The sequence below is a fragment of the Mobula birostris genome, chromosome 23, assembly GCF_030028105.1.
Source record: "Mobula birostris isolate sMobBir1 chromosome 23, sMobBir1.hap1, whole genome shotgun sequence".
Taxonomy (NCBI): Eukaryota; Metazoa; Chordata; class Chondrichthyes; order Myliobatiformes; family Myliobatidae; genus Mobula; species Mobula birostris.
In genome coordinates, this window is record NC_092392.1 from 48,665,405 (window position 1) to 48,690,385 (window position 24,981).

Here is a 24,981-nt window from a genome sequence, read left to right on the forward strand (position 1 = left end):
ATGATAACTGGTGTAAATGTATTTTTAAAAAATATTAAATAATGCAAACATATTGTTAAATAAATTAGAATTCAAAATTTCTCCAGTGCAAGATTTAACTTAATTACAAAATAAAAACAATGTAGGCACATTCACAAATGTAATTGTATTTTACTTACTGTATCACAAGACACAAGAACCACCACATTACACATCAGTAGATGTTTACAGTTTGATATACATTAATATGCTGCATTTAAGATGCTAAGGTGAACATATGGAACCACTTTTTAAAATATTAGATGCCAACATCAATAATTCATACTCTTTATCATTCTGATATACTAAATTCATCTAATATGTGCATTAGTAATACATGTGTACACATTGTTAAAATCAGTAATAACAAGTGTGTGTACTGTTTTAATGCCACTACATTGAAACACTGATCCCTCCTACGATTTTTGGAAGTAATGCATTAGTAACTAATAACGGTGACTCCCAAACATGGGCTAAATTTTACCCGTTTTGTTCTACATCCAGCTATTATTTAAAGTTGTTCACCATTTACTAATTGCTGGCCTATGCTTTGGAGACTCCTTCTTCTCCAAAGTACGAGTACATATCTGTGTGTTTATCTGATGCAATGTTTGTCCTACGTTAATAATTTGCAAGTAATTTAGTAGGAAAAAAGGATTAGCTTAGAGTTTGCTTGGCTGCAGTATTTTGGCATATTTTTAATACGCTGTTCACTGACATTTATGAAACTTCAGTGAAGGTAGAAACTTAATAATATTTTTCCTAATTCTTTAATTACAGGAATAAATACGCACTGAAGAAGAGGAAACTAGCCAAGTATGTTTAACATTATGCAGTGAATTTTAAACTAATAGAAAACCATTCTGCCTCATTCTGTAGTAAAATGTCAATTGCTCAGAGAAAGAGACAATACTGCCTTGTGTTTCTGCAAAGCACAGCAGTTCTTCATTCCTATAACTTCACAATGAGGAAGTAGGCCTTTTGGAAATGTGTTTGTAAGGTCAGTTTTTTGCAGAAAGATATACCACCTTTGTCTTAAAATTGCAATGCTTCCAATGAAGCAAAGTGATGTTGTGTTCAGGAAGTGCTGAAGGGTTTGAGTATGCATCGTTGTAGGGAAAATGCTTAGTTATTGGGGAGTTTATAGGAAGTGGGTGACCAGTATTTATTGGAACTTTTTGAATTGTCCTTAAGGAGATAATAGTGACCTATCAGCTCATATCATGCAGTGCTTGTGATGAAGGTAGTTGGGGAAGGAATTGACTTGATGGCATGGTGTGGATTGCAGAAGATGACTTCTTTCAGGTATATTTGTGGGAGACACTGGTCTTACAGGAGAGGCAATTGCTTTTCTTAGAGCCTTTAGCCAAAACTGAGAATGAACTCTGCATTGACCCTAACAAAAAATAATGTTGCAGATATCCCTAAGAGCATGCTCTTCTTAGATTCCTGATTTGGGACCCATTTCTTGTGGTTTATAAAACCACATTTGTTCATCCCCGCTACTGTTTAAGAGGAGAATTATAAACGTAATGGCCCCGTGGTAGCTACCAAAGCCAACAGCTTAATATTAGAATGACTGAACATGTTGAAACTTTTCCATTATCAAGGAGGAGCCAACATGGTTTTCTAGAGGGTAACTGATGAAATTAAAAAGTGTCAAATTAAGAGAGGCCTAGATAGCACGGATAGAGTAGAAATGTCAAACACTAGAGGGCTTGGCTTTAAAGCAAGGGGGTGCGGAGACGAAAGGAGATTTGAGGCAAGTTTTTTTTTTGTCCCACATAGGGAGTGGGAGGTTCCTAGAATGTGCTGCCAGGGAAAGGGGTGGAAGCAGGTACAATTAGAATGATAAAGGGACATTTGGACTGGCACACGGGCAAGCAGAGAATGGAGGCATCTAGCCAAAGTGCAGGCAGATGGGATGAGTTTAAACTAGCATCATGACGCCTGTTCCAATGGTGTACTGTGCTATGTTTAGTAGAGGATATGGGCGCACATATTATCTGAACATCCAGATGGTATTTGATAAGACCTGTGGGGAAGATGCTCTTCCATAGTTAAAGTTCCCAATTAAGCATGAGTTATTAACTTAGGCAGAAGGCTAGCATTGTGGCCTTGGTACTTTACTTTATTGTCGCCAAACAATTGATACTAGAGCGTACAGTAATCACAGCGATATTTGATTCTGCGCTTTGTGCTCCCTGGAGTACAAATCGATAGTAAATATTAAAAATTTTAATTATTTGTCATAAATAGAGAATAGAAAAGCGAAAGTAAGGTAGTGCAAAAAAACCAAGAGGCAGGTCTGGATATTTGGAGGGTATGGCCCAGATCCATTCAGCAGGTAAGAGTAGTAACAAGCAGCAAAATGTGACTGGCGCTGTCCCTCATGGATCTTGGTGGGGTTGCAACTTCCATCATAATTATAACGATCTAGGTGATAGAACATTTCAGATCCTAGTTTGCCAGTGGCACTGTACATAGTGTAGATGAGGCATTAAGTTATAAAATAGTAATGGATAGTAATGCACAAATGGATTTCAGTATTGGCAAAATGAGGTTAGCGAATTCAGAGTAAACAATGAAAAGTTAGACATGGAGGAGGATGGACGAGACCAGGAATGTCCAGTGGATCATTAAAATGTCATTGCCTGGTTCAAAATGTGTAGGACTGACAGGGTACTGCATCCATACAAAGCTGAATCTCCATAAGCCTTGAAGAGGTTCTAACATAAGACCATAAGACTTAGGAACAGAATTTGGCCATTTGGACAATTAAATCTGCTCCACTATTCAATCATGGCTGATACATTATCCTTCTCAAGCTCATTCCCCATAAACATTGATGGCCTTACTAATCAAGAACCTATCAACCACCGCTTTAAGCATACCTGATGACTTGGCCTCCACAGCCATCTGCGGCAATGAATTCCACAGATTCACCACCTACTGGCTAAAGAAATTCCACTTTAACTTTGTTATAAAAGGACGTCCTTATATTCTGAGGCTGTGCACTCTGGTCCTAGACTTCCCAACTAATGGAAACATCCTCTTCACGTATACTCTATCTAGGCCTTTCAATATTTGGTAGGTTTCAATGAGATACTGCTTCATTCTTCTAAACTCCAGTGAATATGGGCCCAGAGCCATCAAATATACCTCATGGGTTAACTATTTTGTAGCTAGGATCAATTAATTTTATAATCAGTTAAAACCTCCTTTGGACCCTCCCCAGTGCCAGAACATCCTTTCTTAGATATGGGGCACCACAGCAGCATAGCGGCTAGTCAAGACGTGCCAGTTGGTAGGCTAATGGGTCATTGTAAACTGACCTGTGATTAGGCTAGGGTTAAATTGGTGGGCTGCAGCTCACTGGAGCAGAAGGACCTGTTCCTTGAAATGCAGTCTGGCGGAGTGCCTTATAAAGTCTCCGCATTACTTCCTTGCTTTTACATAGTCCTCTCAAAATGAATGCTAACACTGCAGTTGCCTTCCTTACTACAGACTTAACCTGCAAGTTAACCTTTAGGGAATCATGCACTAGGACTCCCAAGCCTCCTTTTGCACCCTCCAATTTCTGAATTTGCTCTCCATGTAGAAAGTAGTCTACACCTTTGCTCCTTATACCTACAAAGTGCATGACTATACGCTTCCCTACAACGTATTCCATCTTCTGCCACTTGGCCCATTTTCCTAATCTGTGCATGCTCTTCTGCAGACTTCCTGCTTCCTCAACACTACCTTCCCCTCCAGCTGCCTTTATATCATCCACAAACTTGACCATAAAGCGTTAATTCTGTCGTCTAGATCATAGGCGTATAATGTGAAAAGTAGCAGACCTGACAACGATCCCATTTGTCTTCGGCGGCCAGCCAGAAAAGGCCCCTTCCCCCTCCCCCGCCACTTTTTGCCTTCTGCGAGTCCACCAATCTTCTATCCATGCTAGCTGCAATCCCATAGTAGGTCATCTTGTTTAGCAGCCTCACATATGGCACTTTGAAGAAGGCCTTCTAAAAATCCGGGTAAATAAAATAATTGAAGCTCCTTTTGCATATAGGTAATCTGTTAGACAAGATGAAAATAACTGATAATGCCTGTTCTTGTATGAAATGGCACGAAGTGGAGGCGGCACAATGTAACCTTCTAAAAAGCTGAGGATATATCAGCCCTGTAATAATATGGGCTGTTATCTTGCTTAGCAGTCTCATGTGACACCTTATCAAAGTCTTTCTGAAAATCCATGTAACCAACATTCACAAACTCTTCATAATCCTGTCTATTATTTCTTCAAAGAATTCCAACAGATATGTCAGGCAAAATTTTGCTGTCAGGAAACCATGCTGATTTCAGCCTGTTTTATTATGTGCCAAGTACCCTGAAACCTCATCCTTAATAATGGATGTTAATCTTACCAAGCACTGAAGTCTAGCTAACCAGCATGTAATTTTGTCTTTTGCCTCCCTCCCTTCTTGAGGAGTGGAGTGACATTTTGCGATTTTCCAGTCCTCCGGAACCATTAGAATTGAGTGATCTTTGAAAGATGACTCCTCAATCTTCTACAATCCCTTCAGCTATTTTGTTCAAAACCCTAGGGGGCAGTCCATCTGGTCCAAGTGATTTATCTACCTTCAGACCTTTCAGCTTCCCAAGTAACAGTGACTACTCTTATTTCTGCCACTTGACACTCGAACTTCTGACTGGTGTCTTCGACTGTGAAAACTGACTGACGCAAAATACTCGATCAGTTCATCTGCATCTCTTTGTTCCCCATTACCATCTCTCCTGCTTCATTTTCCAGCAGTCTGATGTCCACTCTCGCCTCTTTTTTACTCTTTATATATCTACAAAAACCATTTTGTAATCTCTTTATATAATTGGCTGGCTCATCTTCGTGTTTCATCTTCTCTCTCATTATTGCCTGCTGCTGATTTTAAAAGCTTCCCAATCCTCTAGCTTCCCACTAATTTCTGATATAGTGTATGCCCTGTCTTTTGCTTTTGTGCTGTCTTTGACTTCCCTTGTGAGCCATGGTTGCCTCACTTTCCCTTTAGAATGCTGCTCCTTTTCTGGGATCCTGCATCTTCCAAATTACTCCCAGAAACTCAAGCCATTGCTGCTCTGCTGTCATTGCTGGTCTGCCCTTCCAATTAACTTCCAATCAACAAATACGCGTAGCAAGGAAAGATCACACAAAGGCTATATACTGTGGAAATTAAGGCAGAAGAGTAGTCCACCCAAGATGTCTTTCTTATCTAGTCCCATCAGCTTGCATTTGGCAGACATTCATTTAAACCTGTGCTCTCTCTCTACCTGTGCAAATACTTTTAAAAATTGTTACTGTACCTGCTTCAACCACTTCCTCTGGCAGTTCAGGTTCCCTTTAAATCTTTCTCCTCTCAGCTTAAACCTATGCCCTCTAGATTTTTATCCCCTGTCCCTGGCAAAAAGAGTAAGTACATTCAGCCTATCAATGCATTTCATGATGGTATACTGTACGCCTTCAAGATTTCATAAGCCCATTTGAAAGTGAAGTTTCGAAACTTTCTACAGGCTGAGATTGTAGTTTGGATAATGCTAATCCAATTAAATCTGTAAAAGGGAACCAAGGCAAATCAGGTATATGACATTAAGTCCCAGTTCATGAGATTAATATCTTAATCCCGTTCCTATCATAGTTACACAGCCTCGGAAATATAAAAACTCTGCTGGTGTACTACAAAATGATTACTTGTACGTGAGTCAGAGGTGTGGTTCTCTCTGGAATTTTCTTCATCCCTTTTTCATGGGATACCTAATTCCCGTTCAGGCGTGGGAATGACTGGAAGTCATTTGTGTGACCAACTGCTGGAACATGCCTGTCCTGATATTAACTGACCATATTGATTAGAATTGCAAGGTGCCATGTCACAGAGCATCCAGACTGTGATAAGCATAAAGTTCTCCAATGGACAGTACTGTGCAAGCCTGAGGCACATATTATATACGGCTAGGGTACGTAAGACTTTTGCACAATACGGTAGTAATTTTTTGTATTACACTGTATTGCTGGCATAATAAAAAAAAACAAATTTTATGACGCATGTGAGTGCTGATAAACCTGATTCCGATATGGGTCCCTGTTGTGGACTGAGACTCAGAAGAGGGGCAGGGAGAGGGGAATCATGGTTGGGAAAAGAGAAAGGGAGAGGGGAGGGAGCAGGAAGTACCAGAGAGACATTCTGCAATGAACAGTTAACCACTTGTTTGGAATCAAATTACCTTGCCTGGAGTCTCAGGGCTGGTTGTGTCTGCACCTGCATCACCCCCTACCCTGGCACTCCTCCTTTGCCACCTGTCCCACACCCCTCCCGCGGTGCTCCATCCTCACCATTCCCAACATCCTTTGCTCCCGCCAGATTTACAAACTCACTCTCCGCTCCACGTTAACAAATACAGTACTGTGCAAAAGTCTTAGGCACCCTACCTACATACACATGTATATATATACATATGTGTGTATATATATATATATACACACACACACACACGTATATACAATACATATGTGCCCAAGACTTCTGCACAGTACTGTATTTCTTTCAAGTTGTTTGGAACCAAAATATAGAAAGGTAACACATGCCAATTGAACGGTTTCTACCAGCTCAGCATTAAGCAGTAACGCAGACCACACATGACCACAAACAGCTGGCTGGTATTTTCGGCAAGCAAGAAGAAAAACTTAAATCAATTCCCAGCAATATTTCTTACTTGTGCTGCTTCTACTGAAACATAGTGTCGTTTCTGTGTTATCTTTTATTCTTTACCCATGCTCGGCTTTAAGAATAGGTAACACACACACACACACAAAATGCTGGAGGAACTCAGCAGGTTAGGCAGCATCGACAGTATGGAGGGGGCAAACAGTCGACATTTTGGGCCGAGACCGTTCAATCAGGACTGGAAAGGAATGGGGAAGAAGCCAGAATAAGAAGGGAGGGGGAAGGGGAAGCTTGTAAGACTGGGTTTTGGCACCACTCCTTTGCATGTGCTGATATAACTGGGAAGTGCGGTTTAAAAATAACTTGACAAATTATTGCCACAGGATGATGTCAATACGTTTAAACAATTCTGCACGTGCTAGAAGTGGAAAGAAAAAAAGCAGGATACACTAGTAGCATGTAGGACAGCATCTGTTGAGAGAGGCAGAATGCAAGTATTCTTTGATCAAGCTTCTGCTTAAACTGAATACTCATCTGGAATTATTGGGTCAGGCTGCTTGTTTGGTTATTACAGAACATACCCACACAACCTGGCTTAGTGGTATCTAACGATCATGTGTGGTAGTATAAAAAGGGAAGTAGAAGTCAATAATCTATTTTACTTCAAACAACAGGCAGGAGTGATGTCAAGTGGACAATAGGCTTGCTATGGTCTAATCTACATTAAAACAAAATTAAAATCTAGGGACTGCAACTTCCTCACAGAGTTGGAATGTTACTGTGGTAAGTCCAGGACCAGAGGGCACAGCTTCAGAATAGAAGAACAGAGATGAGGAATTTCTTTAGCCAGAGGGTGTTGAATCATGTGGCCAACTCCATGGATATATTTAATGTGGAGTTGATAGGTTCTTGATTGGTAAGGGTGCCAAAGGGAGAAGGCAGGAGAATGGGGTTGAGAGGGATACTAAATCAGCCAAGATTGAAATGGCAGAGCAGACTCAATGGCCTCATTCTGTGACTTTGCTCTGGAATGAGATTAGAATAATGATAACACAGGCAGTGAGGATTGAAGTGGCATCAGTCCAACTCGTGAACCAGAATCAATTACCCTCCTGATAAGACTGCAGATGTAACTGCAATATTATTGATGGGAGATTTACACAACCCTTTGAACGAAAGTGTGTCCTGATTACTTTTTGAACTAATTAAGTTATCTAGTCAAAATTCTGGCAAACAAAATTCATTTTAATATTACTTTTTAAGGAGTCTGCTACTGCCATGGAAGTGATCATTGACATTCGCTCCTTTATAGTATTAATTACATTGGGTAACGAAGGCTTTCTTTCCATTTGCTTCTTTCAGCCCAGTTCAACTGGATGATTTTGAAATGTATCTGAAGGAAATGGCAAAAGACTCGGATTACAAATTCTCTCTGCAGTTTGAGGTAACAAATTCCCTTACACAAATTTGTTTTCTCTTCCAGATGAGATGGTAGGCTGCTGATAAATTATTTCTAATAAATTCATCCCCCTTGTGAACTGGAAAAATGAGTATGTAAAGAAGGAAGCTGTGCTTTCAGCCTTATTGATTTGATCTTTACTTCCTCACACACAAATCCTGACCATCTTTCCTCTCTCCAGAGGTCAATGGATAGGGAAGTCTTTTCTTACTCTGACTTTGGCCAATAATGAGTCAATACAGGAAACCGGCTGGAGTGCGTATCATTTAACTGCAGAGGAAAGACGAGACTGCAGATGCTGGAATGTGGAACAATAAACAGCCTGCTGCAGGAACTCAGCCATTCGAGCAGTATTGATGGGTTAAAGGGATTTGTCAGCAGTTGTTTTATAGCTTTCAAGTTTTAGTATAGCAAACTTTTGGATATTTGTTGTTTGAACCCTTCACCATTGCCAGTGCCTTGTCAGCATTGTGTTGATGTAATCTTTAACAACTGAGTATCATTCTGATTTTCATTGCTAGGATCTAAAGCTGGTTGGTCAAGATATATCCCATGATGCAGCTGAATTACCAGTTAATCGATGTAAAAATCGGTACACTAACATACTGCCATGTGAGTATTTTGTCAGCTATTCATCAACTAAGATAATTTTCCTGTTGTCTGTACTTAGTGATGCACTTATGAAATGCAAGAAGTTTTCAAATGTCATAGATATGCTTTTAATTTCTAGCCGATGGTCTTTTATCCCTTGCTAAAGAAGTCTACATTTCTAATGGCTTCAGTGCTATGTTGGAGGCGTTTATCACTTCTGTCACCTATCCTCTTGAAACTCTTTGTAGGAGTGTTGCAGGGTATGGTAAAGATTGGTGTTGGGTTGGGTGACTTTCAATTGTTGTACACTATTCAAAGCTGTGAAGGTTGTACCATTGCATTTGCTTGCTTTCCATTATATTCTAGTCTTTACCCCAGCACCAAACTATGGTCAGTGCCACCATGCGGATTCAGTCTTACAACTGTAGATGAATTGTCGGACAGTCCTATAGTGCCAGTTGAAAGGCCAGGTCTGCTGTCCTCATCCACAGGCCACTGTTAACATGTCAGCTCATGTTCAATATGTTGGTAAAGAATACTGCAATACCTGTTCACACTCTACAGAAAAACAACAATCATTTCATGAAAATAGTTAACTTTACAGTTGAAATCCTTTTTAACTATTCTTGTATTTTACTAAGTATATAGCAGCTCAATTAGGTATTATAACTCACCTGGAAATGGTTTACTTATGATAAAATTGTACCTGTGTGACTTCAGGTTGTTCCAAGAGCCCTAAATCTTATCTGCGTAAGTAAACTGAACATCCCAGCTTCACTATGGGTACAATGGATTGGACGGAGAGGGTGACCTGGATTTTTCTCGTGCCTTGTTAGGGATCTTCAGGATCTAAGAACGGCCAAATTCTCCAGCTAGTTGAGCAGCCAATCACATTGTAGAATTACAACCAGGAGCAGAATCAATCAAAACCTCTTTTTATAATTAATCAGTAATTTAAAACTCAAAATTACAAATTGGATGTACATATTAAGCCAGAAGCTAAAATATCCGACAAACTGAAGTGAATAAATTTTGAAACAATTAACCCAAGATAATTATATTCCAGACTGTTCTAATAATAGGGGTTAGTCACTGGTAATTATGGCTCAGTGCAGCACGAAACCTCAGTTACACTTCATTCACTAAGACCAGACTCAGAATCAGAATCGGGTTTATTATCACTGATATATGTTGTGAAATATGTTGTTTTGTGGCAGCAGAGCAGTGCAATACATTATAAAAAATAAATTACAACGAGAAATATAGATACAAAATATTTAAATCAGTGCTAGAGAGCAAAACAAAAGAAAAAAAGTCGTGAGTTAGTGTACATAGGTTCATTGTCCATTCGCAAATCTGATGACAATGGGGAAGAAGCTGTTCCTAAAGAGTGTCTTCATGCTCCTGGACCACCACCTTGATGGTAGCAATGAGAAGAGGGCATGTCCTGGGTGATGGAGCTCCTTAATGCTGGATGAGGCATCACCTTATGAAGGGGTCCTGGATGCTGGGGAGGCCAGTGCTCATAGTGGTGCTGGCTGAGCTTGAAAATTTCTGCAGCTTTTTCTGATCCTGTGCGGTGGCCCCTCCCTATCAGGTGGTGATGCAGCCAATCAGAATGCTCTTCACAATGCATCTGTAGACCAGCATATAGAAGCTGAAGGTCATATCATTTCCATGATTTGCCATTTATTACCTCAGTATTGACTCCATTTGCCGCCCTGCAGTTATGTAAGCAATAGAGTCACAAGGCTGGAACAGTACAGAAACAGGTCCTTTGGCCCTTGGGGTCTGTGCTATCAATCAATGTTTTGCTAATCCCATTTTATTTTCCACACATTCCTATCAACTCTTCCCTGGATTCTGTCACTCATCTACACACTAGGGGCAATTTACAGTGAGTAATTAACAGAAGATTGAACCTGGTCTCAGGCACTGAGAGGCAGCTGCTTCACTGTGCTGCCCTAAATGAGTGACAGCAAGTTCTAGATTGCTGGATATTTTAAAATGTGCTTGTGCGGACTCCCAACCCTGTGATCTTTTCCAGAGTAGTGATAGTGAACACTGATGTGTTGTCAACATGACACTCATTGGCCACTTTATTAGGTACTTCCTGTACCATAGTGGCACATGTTTGTGGTCTTCTCATGCTGTAGCCCAGCCACTTCAAGCTACAATGTGTGCATTCGGAGATGCTCTTCTGCACACCACCGCTATAATATATTTGAGTTACTGTCGTCTTCCTGTCAGCTTGAACTAGTCTGGGCATTCTCCTCTGATGTCTTTCAGTAACAAGGTGTTTACACTCACTGGATGTTTTTTGTTTCTTGAGCGGATATCTGTAAACTCTAGAGACTCCGGTGCGTGAAAATCCCAGGGGGGCAGCAGTTTCTAAGAAAATCAAACCACCCCATCTGCCCCCAACAATCATTCCACAGTCAAAGTCACTTGATCACACTTCTTCCCCATTCTGATTTTGGTCTGAACAACATCGGAACCTCTTCACCATGTCTGCATGCTTTTATGCATTGAGTTGCTGCCACATGATTAGCTGATTAGGTATTTGTATTAATGTACAGGTGTGCCCAATAAAGTGGCCACTGAGTGTATAAATTATAATCTCATCTGTGTAGCCAGTAGGTCATTGGGAATCCTCCATTAGCAAAGATCACAATCTCTGTGCAGGTGAGAGCAGCTAATAGTGTAAGTCAAATCAACATCGAGCCCTGAATTCAGCTTTACGATGACTATTTGCATTCTACCAGCACCAACTCAAGTAGTGTAGAGCCAATTCTTATAAACCTACTTCCTTCAGATCTTAAGTGTGTCATAGTTAGGATTGTCCATAAAAGGTCCCGACACTCCAGGCCCTAACTTCATTCTGTGGGGTGAAGATTGCCTGTGATGGCTTGTTTTAATGTGGGTTGTCATTGCAGAACAAACAACTAGGTCTTGACGCAATGGCAAGAGGAGCCAAGATGAATGGAAAACATGCCTTGCAGTTAAATACCAACATTCCGTTAAGTGATAGCCACTCCTTTCAGTTGAGAATCGAAAGGTATTATTTACTTGACATGTTAAGGTATGATGTCTTATGCTGATACCATTCTCTCTGCAGATGACTTCAGCCGAGTCAAATTAACTTCTCTGCAGTGTGAAGACGAGTCAGACTACATCAATGCTAATTATGTTCCTGTACGTATTTGGACTACCATAAGAAGCTTTAAATAACCCTTCTCATTCAGGTTCAATGGGTTTACAAATTGATTTTCTGATGTAGCATCACCTTTTCAACTAATGATGTCTTATAGTTGCAATGAAATGCTGGTATTGTGCGATGCCACAAGGCAGTGCACTGTCTGCTACAGCCAAACTGCATCTCATATCTATCACCTAACTTTTAATTTGGTGATATGTATATTGCTTCTTTATATAATAAAGTAATGCTTTTTCAGGGTTGTTGGGTATTGGAATTGATATGCAAATCCTTCTCCAAATGGTTTATTTATCTGAGTAAAGGCCAATGCTCCAGTGTCAAAATACACAAAGTTTGCTTCCTCAAATTAATTTCCATATGATTCATTATAAAAGATAATAATGTAGATTAAGAGTTTGCATTTTGACTGTGGGAAGGTCTTGGTGGATTGGAGGACAGTATTTCTCATGCCACTGTTTACAAACTGATGTAGTCAAAAGGCCAGTAACTTTTGGGTAGCTGGGAAGATGCTTGAAGTTATCGTTAAGGATGGAATATTGAGATATCTGCATATAAGTAGTTCCATCAGACAGACACAACATGGACTCAGGAAGGGCAGGTTCTGTTTGACAACCTTATGGGAGTTCTTTGAAGATATAATGAGCATAGTGGATAGAGGGGAACAGGTAAATGCTGTATACTTGGATCTCTAGAATATGCATGATAAGGTGCCACATAAAAGACTTATCCATAAGATGCATTGTTGGGGGTAATGCATTAGCATGGATAGAGGATCGCTTAAGCAATAGAAGGCAAAGAGTTGGGATAACTTGGTGTTTCTCTGGTTAATAATCAGTGAGCAAAGTGCCAGAGGGGCCAGGGCTGTTCACAATTTTCCTTGAAGAGGAGACCAAGTGTTGCATGTCTAAGTTTGCTGATGACACTAAACTGAGTGGAAAAGCAAATTGTGCAGAAGAGCAGATTATTATTTAAACGGTGAAAGATTTCAGCTCGCTGTTGTGCAGAGGGACTTGGGTGCACTTGTGCATGAATTGCAGAAGGTTAGTTTACAGGTTTTCAAGATGGCAAATGCAGTGTTGGCCTTCATTATGACAGGGATTGAATGCAAGAGCAGGGACAGCATGGTGCAGCTGCACAGGGTACTGGTGAGACCGCACTTGGAGTACTTCATACAGTTCTGATCTCCTTACTTGAGGAAGGATATACTGGATTTGGAGGCAGTGCAGAGGTTCACCAGGTTGATTCTGGAGATGGAGTTATACTCACTGGAATTCAGAAGAATGAGAGTAGGTCTTATAGAAACATGTAAAATTAAGAAAGGGATAGATAAGATATAGGCATGAAATTTTTTTTCTTCTGGTAGATGAGACTAGAACAAGGGGGCATAGCCTCAAGATACAGAGGAGTAGCTTTAGGATGGAGATGAGGAGTACCACTTCTTCCCCCAGAGAGGAGTGGATCTGTGGAATTCTCTGCCCCGGGCAGCAGTTGAGGCTACCACATAAAATATTCTGAAGACTCAGTTAGATTTTTTGTATAAAGTAGGGAAGTTAAAGATAATGATGGGGGGTGGGGGGTGGGGGGTGGGAGAAGGCAGAAAGGTGGAGCTGAGTCCACAAATGAATCAGCCATCATCTTAATGTATGGCAGAGATGGGCCAGATGGCTTATTCATGTTTCTTTTCATATGTTCTTAAAATTATTAGGTTTTCATTGTAATCTATACTGCAGTGGTAGACTATTTGGCCTTGAGTATATTAACAAAATGCCCTCTTCCAAAAACCACAAGTCCATGTTCAGGAGAGGAAAGTTGATAGATTTTTCCCTTTCACAGTCTGCCACACCATGGCTAACTGTAACAACGTGGAGTTACTTAGTACCTAAAATATCCTTAAAGTGCCTCACAGGAGTTTTATCAAGCACAGTCTGAAGCAATACAAATACAGACAGGCCAGAGTTAAGGATACTCGACTATGAACACCCCTATGTATATAGGGGCTCCTATAATATTATTAAATGCAGAATTCTGATGCGCATGCAGTATATACATTTTGTCCAATGAGCACCAGAAATAGTTTCTTCTGTCCACTTTTAGCATTTATTTTTATCAGTCTCACATACTTTTGATGCCATTTATTACAAATACTCGAGATGCAAATTTACTATATCGACCATTTTTTGTGCTTTCCTGACTAATGGACAAAATTAACTTAAATGTCTGTAAAAATAGCCCACTGGTTACTTATAAAGTCATATTAAGTCAGGTGAACAAAGCTTGGTGTGAGACATAGGTTTTGGAGGAACATCTTAAAGAGCAGCAGCAGGGATTTAAGGGAAAAGTCCAGGAATTTTGAAAATGAAAATAGGAATTTTGGTTGTTTAAGGAGTCATACATAATGCGAGAGAGAGATGAGCTTCTGACAATGCTGAGAACCTGGTGGTGGTCTTTCAACAAATCAGTCAGCGCAAGCATAAATCTTTTATAGTACAATAACATTTGTATCTGAGTATTTCGACTGGAAGATTAAGGCTGTTATAACTAGTCAGTAGAAGGTCAAGTTTGAAATATTCTGACAACTGAAGATGACTAAGGGAGATAATTGTCTCAAGAGTGGGGGAAAAAAACAAATGGGAAAAAATTAAATTTCATTAAGTGGAAGGGCCAACTTTTATGATTACTGAAATGAGAAACAAATTCAGTGACAATTATTGAATGTTCATAATAATTTTGGACAGACAGGATGGGTATCATTCTCTTTCCTCAGGGATTTAATTCTACCCGAGAGTATATTGCAACACAAGGACCCTTGGCAGAGACAAGAAATGATTTTTGGAAGATGGTAATTCAACAGAAGTCGGGCATCATTGTTATGCTCACACAATGTAATGAGAGGAGACGGGTAAGTTCCTGTTGAACAAAGCATCAAATAGTTGTATCCCAATTGTACAGTCTACCAGTAACTACGTTTATGCTAGCAATAGAAATTGCAGTAGTAAAGCTGTATTTATCTGTAAATGGATATGTAAATCACAATACTTAGCCCTAGGGCTATCATGCCCCTAAAACAAAAATCGTATTCCTGAAAATCTGACATACAGTGCCTATAAAAAGTATTCACCCTCCTTGGAAGTTTGCATGTTTTATTGTTTTACAACATTGAATCACGGTGGTTTAATTTGCCTTTTTTGACACTGATCAACAGAAAAGACTCTTCCGTGTCAAAGTGAAAACAAATTGGTCTAAATTTATGACAATTATTAAACACAAAATAATTGATTGCATAATAATTTACTCACCCCTTTCAAATCAGTATTGAGTAGATGCACCTTGAGCAGCAATTACAGCCTTGAGTCTGTGTGGATAGGTCTCTACCAGCTTTGCACAGCTGGACATCACTATTTTTCTCCATTCTTCTTTACAAAACTGCCTACTGAAGCTCATAACTCCTCCAGAGTTGTCATAGGTCTCTTGGTGGCCTTTCTCACTCATCCCCTTCTTGCATGGTTACTCAGTTTTTGAGGACAGCCTGGTAGAGGCAGATTTGCAGCTGTGCTATATTCTTTCCATTTCTTGATGATTGACTTAACTGTACTCCAAGGGATATTCAGTGACTTGGAAATTTTCTTGCATCCATCTCCTGACTTGTGCTTTTCAATAACCTTTTTGCACAGTTGCTTGGAGTTGTTTTTTTTTGTCTTCACGGTGTAGTTTTTGCCCGGATACTGACTCACCAGCAGTTGGACCTTCCAGATACAGAAGTATTTTTACTACAATCAGTTGAAACACCGTGACTGCACACAGGTGATCTCCACTTAGCTAATTATGTGACTTCTAAAACCAGTGTTCTGAACCAGTAATGATTTGTTGTGTCATATTAAAGGGGGTGAATACTTACGCAATCAATTATTTTGGTTTTATATTTGTAATTAATTTGAATCACTTTATAGAGATCTGTTTTCACTTTGATCCAAAGGAGTCTTTTTCTGTCGATCAGTGTCAAAAAAGCCAAATTACATCTACTGTGATTCAATGTTGTAAAACACAAACCATGAAAACTTACAGGGTGGGGGGGGAGAGGGAATGAATACTTTTTATAAGCAATGTAATTAATTCTTAAGCTTTCATGTCTGTTCCCTAATTTATGCTAGATAATAAATGGCGGTGCAGGCTCGAAGGGCCGAATGGCCTACTCCTGCACCTGTTTTCTATGTTTCCCATCTCAGTGGTCTGTGAGGGCCTGTGCTCATTCTATGTCCATTAACACCTCTAAATCATACCCCGATCTAGCGCAATTTTAAATCTTTCAATACAAGAGAAATATATTAGTGTTTACAAATTTTATGTAGTATTTGAAATACTTTCTAAATTTGTTCCAAATGAATTAAATATAACAATCGGCTAATGGCAGTTATATTCACTATGGAAATGTAACATTAATAATTTGTGTTTTATAGATAAAATGTGACCATTATTGGCCATTTAACAAACAGCCTGTTAGCTACGGAGACATCACCGTCGAAATGGTTTTTGAATCGGAGCAGTCTGACGAGTCAGAAGATAGTCTTCAGTCTGAGTGGATCATAAGAGAATTCAATGTCAGCTATGTAAGCTACCCAGTATCAGTTTTCCTGTAAATCCTTCCCTTCTTCCGAGAATGTGAAGGAAATGCTGAGAGGTCACTTTTTCAAACAAGTGATTAGTCTTACCTCTGCTGGGGTGGGGGGGGGTGTGGGGGTGGTTAAGCAACTTCATGGAGATGGAAGTGGAAAAAGCTCCAACCTTTAAACCTTGTCCTGTATTTATATACTGCAGCTTGGAACTGGATTAATGAGAACATCTGGTATCCCTTAAAACAAACCCTGGTAACAAATCAGTTCATCCATCTAAAGCAATAAATAGGGAAGATTATGAGTGTAGCTCATAAAGACTTCTGGAACGTAGTCTCTCTCACTTCGGTAGCTGGAAGAAAACTCCTCACTGAACGTAGTTTCTGTTGAACAACAATCAAACTCCAATAATGCAGCTACTTCAAGGCCTTAGGACTGGATTGGTACATTTTTTATACTTAATATAATACTTCTATTTGCTACCCCAACATTCTTTAAATTGACTTTTTATGAAATGTTACATAGTATTATAATAAATTAACCAGATAATCCCAGAGGCGGCACCCGGTTAGCCAGATCGACAATTGGATAGCAGATGATTATACTGGACCTTATTGGAGCCAGTTGAGCAGATTTTATGGATGTCATTTCTATTAATATCTTTGTACACTTATAATTCACCTTTTCACCCCAAAATCATATACAAAAAGATATGTCCAGGTAAGTTGAAAGGAGTGTAGCATTCACTACCTTTTGGGATTTCTGAATAATTGGATAGCAGATTATTAGCCCAGGGTACTGCTATGTAACACCTTTAGTTCTTTGCGTTATGCTTGCACTTAGAATCTATTCCCCAGCAGACAAGTTCTCCATTAAATTTCATGATGACTTATCCTTTGGGAACTTCTCACTGATACAAGCTCTGTGATATGTTGATAGATTGTCATATAGTTTCTTAGAGCAAAACATATAAACTCCAGCATCTCCATTTGTTTAAAGTTTGCGATTCAGTTTTCGGTGGTGTTAAGAATCAGGACTCATTACATTCTCCCAGTAGGTGGCAGCACTCACACATTCTTCATGAATATCACTACTATTCCACCTGCTCCCCTCCATGCATCTGGAACACCATGGAAGCATGGAAAGGGAGGTAGAAGCTCGTTCTGAGTGCAGTTTATTCTGCTTGTTTAGATTGGACTGATGTTGTCCTCCAATATGCCTTCTGTTTAGGCAGATGAGGTTCGGAAAGTGGTTCACTATAATTACATGGCGTGGCCTGATCATGGTGTCCCCACAGCAGATGCAGCTGAGACCATCTTACATTTTGTCCAGTTGGTCCGGCAGCAAACAGTGGAGAGACCCGGACCTCTAATTGTTCATTGTAGGTAAGTATGTTCTTTTTATTATGATCGTGTTCTATTGGACTGAATCACCTTCACTGATTATTCAAAATTAGTACCACAAATGCTTTCTTTACTGTACCCAAATGTCTCAGATTACTTGAAAAACAAAATTAAGTTTACAATGATCACATCCTTTGCCATATGGAGAGTTGTACTGCAGGTAGGCAGACCCTGTGGCCCAATTAGTCCATGCTAACCAAGTTGGACGTTCAATTGTATTGGCCTCCACCACTTCTTCTGGCAGTTCATTCCATATACTCACCATCCCCTCGTATGGGGGAGGATCTCTATAGTTGTAAGCCTTCCTCCTCTGAGGAGGGAGGTGGAAAGTGATCATATGCCTTATTTATGCATTGCAGGATTTTGTAAAACCTCTGATTATGAACTTCATACATTCCAGGGAAAAATAAGACCCAGCCTACCTAGTAAATCAAGCTCTCTAACCTCAGTAACTTCCTTATGAAACTTTCCTGCACCTTTTCCAGCTTAGTCACATCCTTCCTCTAGCTAAGTAACCAGAACTGCTCATGGTATTCCAAGTATGGTCTCACTAATATCTTGTACAGCTGGAACTTGATGTTCAAACTCCAAAGCAGCGAACAGTAATTCAAAATGGAATTTTCTAACATTCGAAGTGCCAATTCAGCTCCATTCAAATGCCAGCTTTCTGAACAATTAATGCAACTTAATTATATTGCCCACCTGCTCGGCATATTATAGTGTAAAGAAAAATGTTTTAGATACCTATCTAATTCAGACGTAAAAAGGCGGCCAGTTAATTAGCTGAACACATTCTTTATTCTGAACAATTTCTGTTCCTGAAATTAACTTCTTCAAAACTTTGTTAACCATATCTCACCCCACCCCCGCACCCCCAACTCCATTCATATTCAATGTCCTGTTCTATTCTTAGGAATACACCTTTGCAAGGGGGTGGGAGGGAAATGGTTAGCAGTGATGGATTTTAGAAGATTTATTATGTGATGCAGCCCAGGGTTTACTGTTCCTGTCAGGTTAGTTAGCACAGGGTAAAGAGACAGAAAAGCAGAATTAATTCGACAGTATATTATAGAAACTTGAAGCTCCATATATTTGAAAGGGAACAACTAACTACAGCTCATGCAAACCTCAGTAGATAACAAGGGAAGTGTGCATTTAAACTTGATACATGCAAGCATTTGTTTCTAAACCTATACATCTTTATCCCTTGAGTCTAATATTCTGTCATTGTTGATCAGTATTTAAAGGTTTAGAGGGTTGTTTGCATATTGAGATTCTGATCTCTGAAAAGGCTACATGTCCAAATTATTATTGTTAGAATGGTCTAGTGCTGAAATTCAGTGGAACAGCACTGCAGGCGGGGCTATCGCAGTCAGAATCAGAATCAGGTTTTATTATCACCGGCAAGTGACGTGAAATTTGTTAACTTAGCAGCAGCAGTTCAATGCAACGCATAATCTAGCGGGGGGGGGGGGGGGGAATAATAAATAAAATAAAACATAATAATAAGCAAGTCAATTACATTTTGAATAGTTTTTTTAAAACTGTGTAAAAACAGAAATACTGTATATTAAAAAAATGAGGTCGTGTCCAAGGCTTCAAAGTCCAGTCCGGAATCTGATGGCAGAGGGGAAGAAGCTGTTCCTGAATCGCTGAGTGTGTGCCTTCAGGCTTCTGTATCTCCTACCTGATGCTAACAGTGAGAAAAGGGCTTGCCTTGGGTGCTGGAGGTCCTTAATAATGGATGCTGCCTTCCTGAGACACCCCTCCCTAAAGATGTCCTGGGTACTTTGCAGGCTTGTGCCCAAGATAGAGCTGACTAGATTTACAACCTCCTGCAGCCCCTTTCAGTTCTGTGCAGTAGCCCTTCCATACCAGACAGTGATGCAGCCTGTCAGAATGCTCTCCACATTTTTGTGTGTATTTGTTGACATGCCAAATTGCTTCAAACTCCTAATAAAGTATAGCCGCTGTCTAGTCATGCTAATATTGATTAATCAACATCCAAGATTATCCAAGGTTAAACAATGTAGTGTACATTAAACAGTGATCAGAAAGGAAAGGACTTTTTTTTAAAAAGAAGGCATATTAAAAGGATTTGAAGAATTTGAAGGCATTATGCTAAAACTAGTGACAGTAATTAGAGCATTACAACTTGCTCATTAAACAGAAATTCTCTCTTACTCATTCATGATATCTAGTTTCTGTCATTTTTCTAGAGTAAAGTCTCATGAACTATCAAAGTTCCCATGCAAATCTGAATACCTCTCAAGATATTATCTTAAACAATATTGTCTTTGCTCAGAGATGAACACTTTGAGCTGCATTGGTGCTATCATTTTTATAAAAAATGTTGAAAGGGATTATTGTGGGATTAGTGTGAATGAGTGGTTGAGGGTTAATACAGACTTGGTAAACCGAAGGGCTGTTTCCATGCCATATCTCCGCATGGTTACATGGAGAGCCCTTTGTTAAGCTATTGCATCCTCTCCAGTCAATCAATAGGTACTTTATTCCTACAATTAACAAACTCTTTCACATTGTATAAATTCAAGAAATGCATAGTATTTTAACAGACACATTGTTTTGAGAACAAGTGTATTGTCTGAAGCCAGAGCAGTAATTACCCATGATTACTCAATGTCTAGTTAAATACTTCCAGACAAAACCAGCTGTCATGTACTTTTGATGTGTTTAGTGCTGGAGTGGGAAGAACGGGAACCTTTATAGCTCTCGATCGCCTTATGCAGCACATTCAAGAGCACGAATATGTAGATATTCTGGGCTTGGTGGCTGAGATGCGAACTTACAGAACATCAATGGTTCAGACAGAGGTAGGTGACAGAGTTTTGATATCAGCATGCATCAATATTGTAAGACAGCAATGGAACTATTTGTTTAGTTGGGTTAAAAAAAGCACAATTTTGTTGGAAAAAGTGTAATTACAAAATTATTTGTGAATTGTCATCTTATCCTGTATTATTAAATGTACTGTTACTGATACATAACTGCTCTTGGAAATTCTTATCTAACCTTCCATTCTCCATGTATACTGAAATGTCCAGCTAAGTCAAATGCTTGTTTCTGAGATACAGGAGTTGGCAATAGCAGAGTAACAGGATGTTACAAAAGTAATTTTGATAGGCAAAGGAGAAATGAGAAAGAATCCGGGGAGTTCCCCAAAAAGAAAAATCACATCAGAAAATTTGCACAAGTGTAAAGAATTCTATGCAAATTGTGATATTGAGAAGAAGTGAACATTACTCTACCCTTATGTGCTCCACATTATTTTTTTGGTGATCTGTCTTGTGTTTTTTCTAGGAGCAGTATGTTTTCATTCACCGTTGTGTGCAGCTGATGTGGAAAAAGAGAAAGCAACAGTACAATAGCAGTGATGTGATTTATGAGAATTCTAGACCATCCCAGTTATGAGACTTGCAGGGTGAGAATGCTTTGCTATTGTAATAGTTGATGGTAAAATGACAGTATGCTAAAACTGTTCAACTCTGTTTTCTCCCACAGTAACTCAATGCAATTAAGATTGAACTTTAAAAAATCCTGTAAAAGTGCTTGTGTTTCTCTGAAGGACACTCAAAATTATATCAAATGCAAACATGTTTTTAAACAAATCTTTATAATTGCATAATAAATTAGATAGTTCACTAGTAATAAGGAATTTCTAAATTGAAGAAATTTAATAGTTAGCTCCCTGGTTAAAGCTTTTAGTACTTGTAATGTCAACCTACTTCATCATGCAGTTTTCATTGTGTTTCAGATACAAAACCTTACAGTACAGTTCTTTTCCTGAGTTTTGGATATCCTGTGCTTTGATCTGACCAGAGGATGACTCCTAGCAAGGGAAAGATTAAACATGTGAAAACAAATGCTCTGGAACAATGCCTTAAAGTACCTGTAGTGTCTTTGGACTGTTTCCACCAATGAAAATTCAGTGTGGGACCAAACTCATTGGGAAAGGTTTAAAGTAGGTACAAGTGACATCTGCATGAGGAAGGAAAGGAAGAATGAAGCATATTGCATTTCATTGCTCTTGTTCCGTGACTGCACAAGATCTCCACTAAAACTCCATTTCCTGGAATCGTCTAGCCATTTTTTTTTACAAACCAAAAAAAGGATTTTAAATAATACTGCGAGGGATTAATGAAGATGACATTTAAAGATTGTACAAGTACAATAGAAAACGTTTGCATTGAAGGTAGAGCTGGGAATAGGAAGATTTGTCATTTTTGGCAGATCTAATAAGTATTCCTCAAAAATGCACAGGCTGTTTAATATTGATGTTGTGTAATGCATTAATGTGTCTGGCAGTTTTTGTTGTGTCGCAGGTGAGTAAAATTCATTTTCATGTGGCAGATTTAATTGCAAAAATGACTAATTGTAACTTTAGCACACTCAAAATTTCCTGGCACTAAAAGGAGTGGAGAGAAGTCACAAGGTGTGCGCATGTACAATTGGAGCTCCACAGTTTTCAGGACGCCAAGAGCAAAAAATAAATAAATAAAAATGTGTATGGGTATACATGTTGGGTAAAAATAGTCCTGGAAAAGTACAGGTACTTAAGCCTACCATAAAAATCCAATGCAAATGGGTCAGTACCCCACAAGCTGGTGGAGATTACACTGGATCAACACCATGTTCCCAGAAAGGTCAGGGAGCTCATCATGAACTACTATGGGAACTTCAGACTGAGAGTTACTTCTGGAGCTATGACATCAGGCTGGCATAGGCTGGAGAAGGGGATTATAACAGGGTACACAATCTCCGTTATTCTCTTTGCCCTTGTCATGAATATGATAGTCAAGGCAGCTGCGGCAGAGTGTTGAGGTCTGCTGACCAAGTCTGGTGTTCGGTAGCCCCCAATCAGATCTTTTATAGATGACCTCATTGTCACGACAACATCAGTTCCTGGCAGCAGGTGGATCCTCCAGGGCCTGGAAAAGCTCATTATATGGGCAAGGATGAGCTTCAAACCAGCTGAATCCAGGTCCCTGGTGTTGAAGAAAGGAAAAATGGTGGACAAGTTTTGTTTTACCTTGGATGGCACTACAATTCCATCTATCACCGAGAAGCCAGTCAAGATCTTGGGGAAGGTCTTGGACTGTAGGCTCAGAGTGCAGCTGCTGTCTGATCAGCTTCCAAGGAGCTTGAGAGCTGGTGGACAAGTCAGGCCTACCTGGAATGTTCAAAGCCTGGATTTACCAGTATGGCATCCTACCCCGAATCCAATGGCCATTACTAGTATACGAGGTGCCTGTGACAACTGTGGAGTTGCTGGAGAAGAAGGTCAGTAACTACCTTCGGAGGTGGCTGGGCCTACCTCGTAGTCTGAGCGGTGCAGCACTGTACAGAAGGTGCAATAATCTGCAACTTCCCTTCAGCAGCCTGGACGAGGAGTTCAGGGTTTCCCACACAAGAGAGGTGCTGCAGTACAGGGATTCCAAGGACGCTAAAATGGCAGTAGCAGGCATCCAGGTACAGACGGGCAGGAAGTGGAAGGCACAGGAAGGGCTGGTGGTAGCAGAGTCCTGGCTGAGACACAGGGCTCTGGTGGGGACATTGTCAACTGGGCGAGCAGGGCTGGGCTCTGTTTCACAACCTCACTATGACAAGGCCAAAGGCAAGGACAGACAACAACTAGTCCTGGAGGAAGTGTGGGTTGGCATTGAAGAGGAGAGGAATAGCAGGATGGTGGGCATGCAGCAGCAGGGAGCATGGGAAGGTGCAGTGGAGCAGAAAACCTGGTCTGACATCTGGCAAGCAGAACCCCAGTGCATTAAGTTTATGATCCAGGCTGTCTATGATGTCTGCCAAGCCCTGCAAACCTCCATGTCTGGGGCAAGAGCAATACGCCAGCATGTCCTTTCTGTCCAGGAAGAGGATCACTGGAGCACATCCTTAGCAGCTGCCCTAAAGCCTTGGGGGAAGGTCGCTACCGGTGGTGTCACGACCAGGTGCTGAAGGCAGTGGCAGAAGGCATTGCGATGGTCATGACCACCAGCAAACAGAGTGGAGCACAGCCCCTACGTCAGCCCAGACCAGCATCATCGGGCCTGCTTAGCACCGCAGCAGACTGGCTGCTTCATGTTGACCTGGGGAGGCAGCTGAAGTTTCCCGACCAACTTCACTGAGGCCGGATGTGGTCCTTTCTTCAGTGTCCCCGAAGCAGGTTGTCCTCCTCGAGTTGACAGTTCCCTGGGAGGACCGCATTGAGGAGGCAAATGAGCGGAAGCAGGCCATACTAGGAGCTGGTGGAGCAGGGCTGGAGGCAGGGCTGCGAGCCCATCGAAGTGGGGTTCAGGGGTTTTGCCAGCCTGCAGGGTCTACACCCTACTTGGCATCACTGGGGCTGGTAAGAGGAAAGCGATCAGGACCATCACAGAGGCCGCTGAGAGAGCCCTCAGACGGCTATGGATCAGGAGGGGTGATCAGTGGGCCAGTGTTGCTGGGACACAAGCTGGGGTCTGATCAACCCTGGCTGGGTCGCCTGGGCGAGGGTGTATGATATGGAAACACACAACTACCCCAGGTTACATCACTGATGATGTGTCGCAGCACATCTGCAGGATGTATCTCAGAATCAAAAGATGCAATTCCACCTCTCAACCCTTCAGGTATTTTAAAAAAGATTTCAGCTAGCAATTTATGACTGAAAATTTACATTCCACCCCAGCCCAAAAGCAAAATCATTACCAGGAGAGCCAAGCATAAAGTTTACTCCGAGCAACTGCCTGCTATTTCAAACTACAACCATGAAGATACAAGTTGTGGGTTATGGTAGGCTTAAGTACTTGTACTTTTCCAGGACTATTTTAAAGAAAAGAGTCGCAGCATCTTTGAAGTAAATTAAAACTCATAAAAAGGGCTAAGGAACTTGTTAGTAAAATCAGATTTATCACACATTACAAATCATTGGGTATTACACGATGAGAAATTACTTGCCTTAAACCCTGATGGTTAGAGTCCCAAC

The 24,981-nt window shown here is 40.4% G+C and overlaps 1 protein-coding gene across 3 annotated transcripts in view; it reads left to right on the top strand.

Annotated features, from left to right (window-relative positions):
* The window catches only part of ptpro (protein tyrosine phosphatase receptor type O), a 164,866-nt gene extending 140,165 nt beyond the window's left edge, over positions 1-24,701 (top strand). For all 3 annotated transcript variants that reach the window (XM_072241183.1, XM_072241181.1, XM_072241182.1), the window contains 10 exons: positions 799-834; positions 8,082-8,163; positions 8,700-8,790; positions 11,888-11,964; positions 14,751-14,885; positions 16,441-16,590; positions 17,824-17,978; positions 20,695-20,830; positions 21,318-21,438; positions 21,772-24,701. In XM_072241183.1, coding sequence (XP_072097284.1) covers positions 799-834; positions 8,082-8,163; positions 8,700-8,790; positions 11,888-11,964; positions 14,751-14,885; positions 16,441-16,590; positions 17,824-17,978; positions 20,695-20,830; positions 21,318-21,428 — 973 coding nt within the window. In that variant the 3' untranslated portion in view covers positions 21,429-21,438; positions 21,772-24,701. The remainder of the gene's footprint in view (positions 1-798; positions 835-8,081; positions 8,164-8,699; positions 8,791-11,887; positions 11,965-14,750; positions 14,886-16,440; positions 16,591-17,823; positions 17,979-20,694; positions 20,831-21,317; positions 21,439-21,771) is intronic.
* Positions 24,702-24,981: the final 280 nt, after the last annotated feature.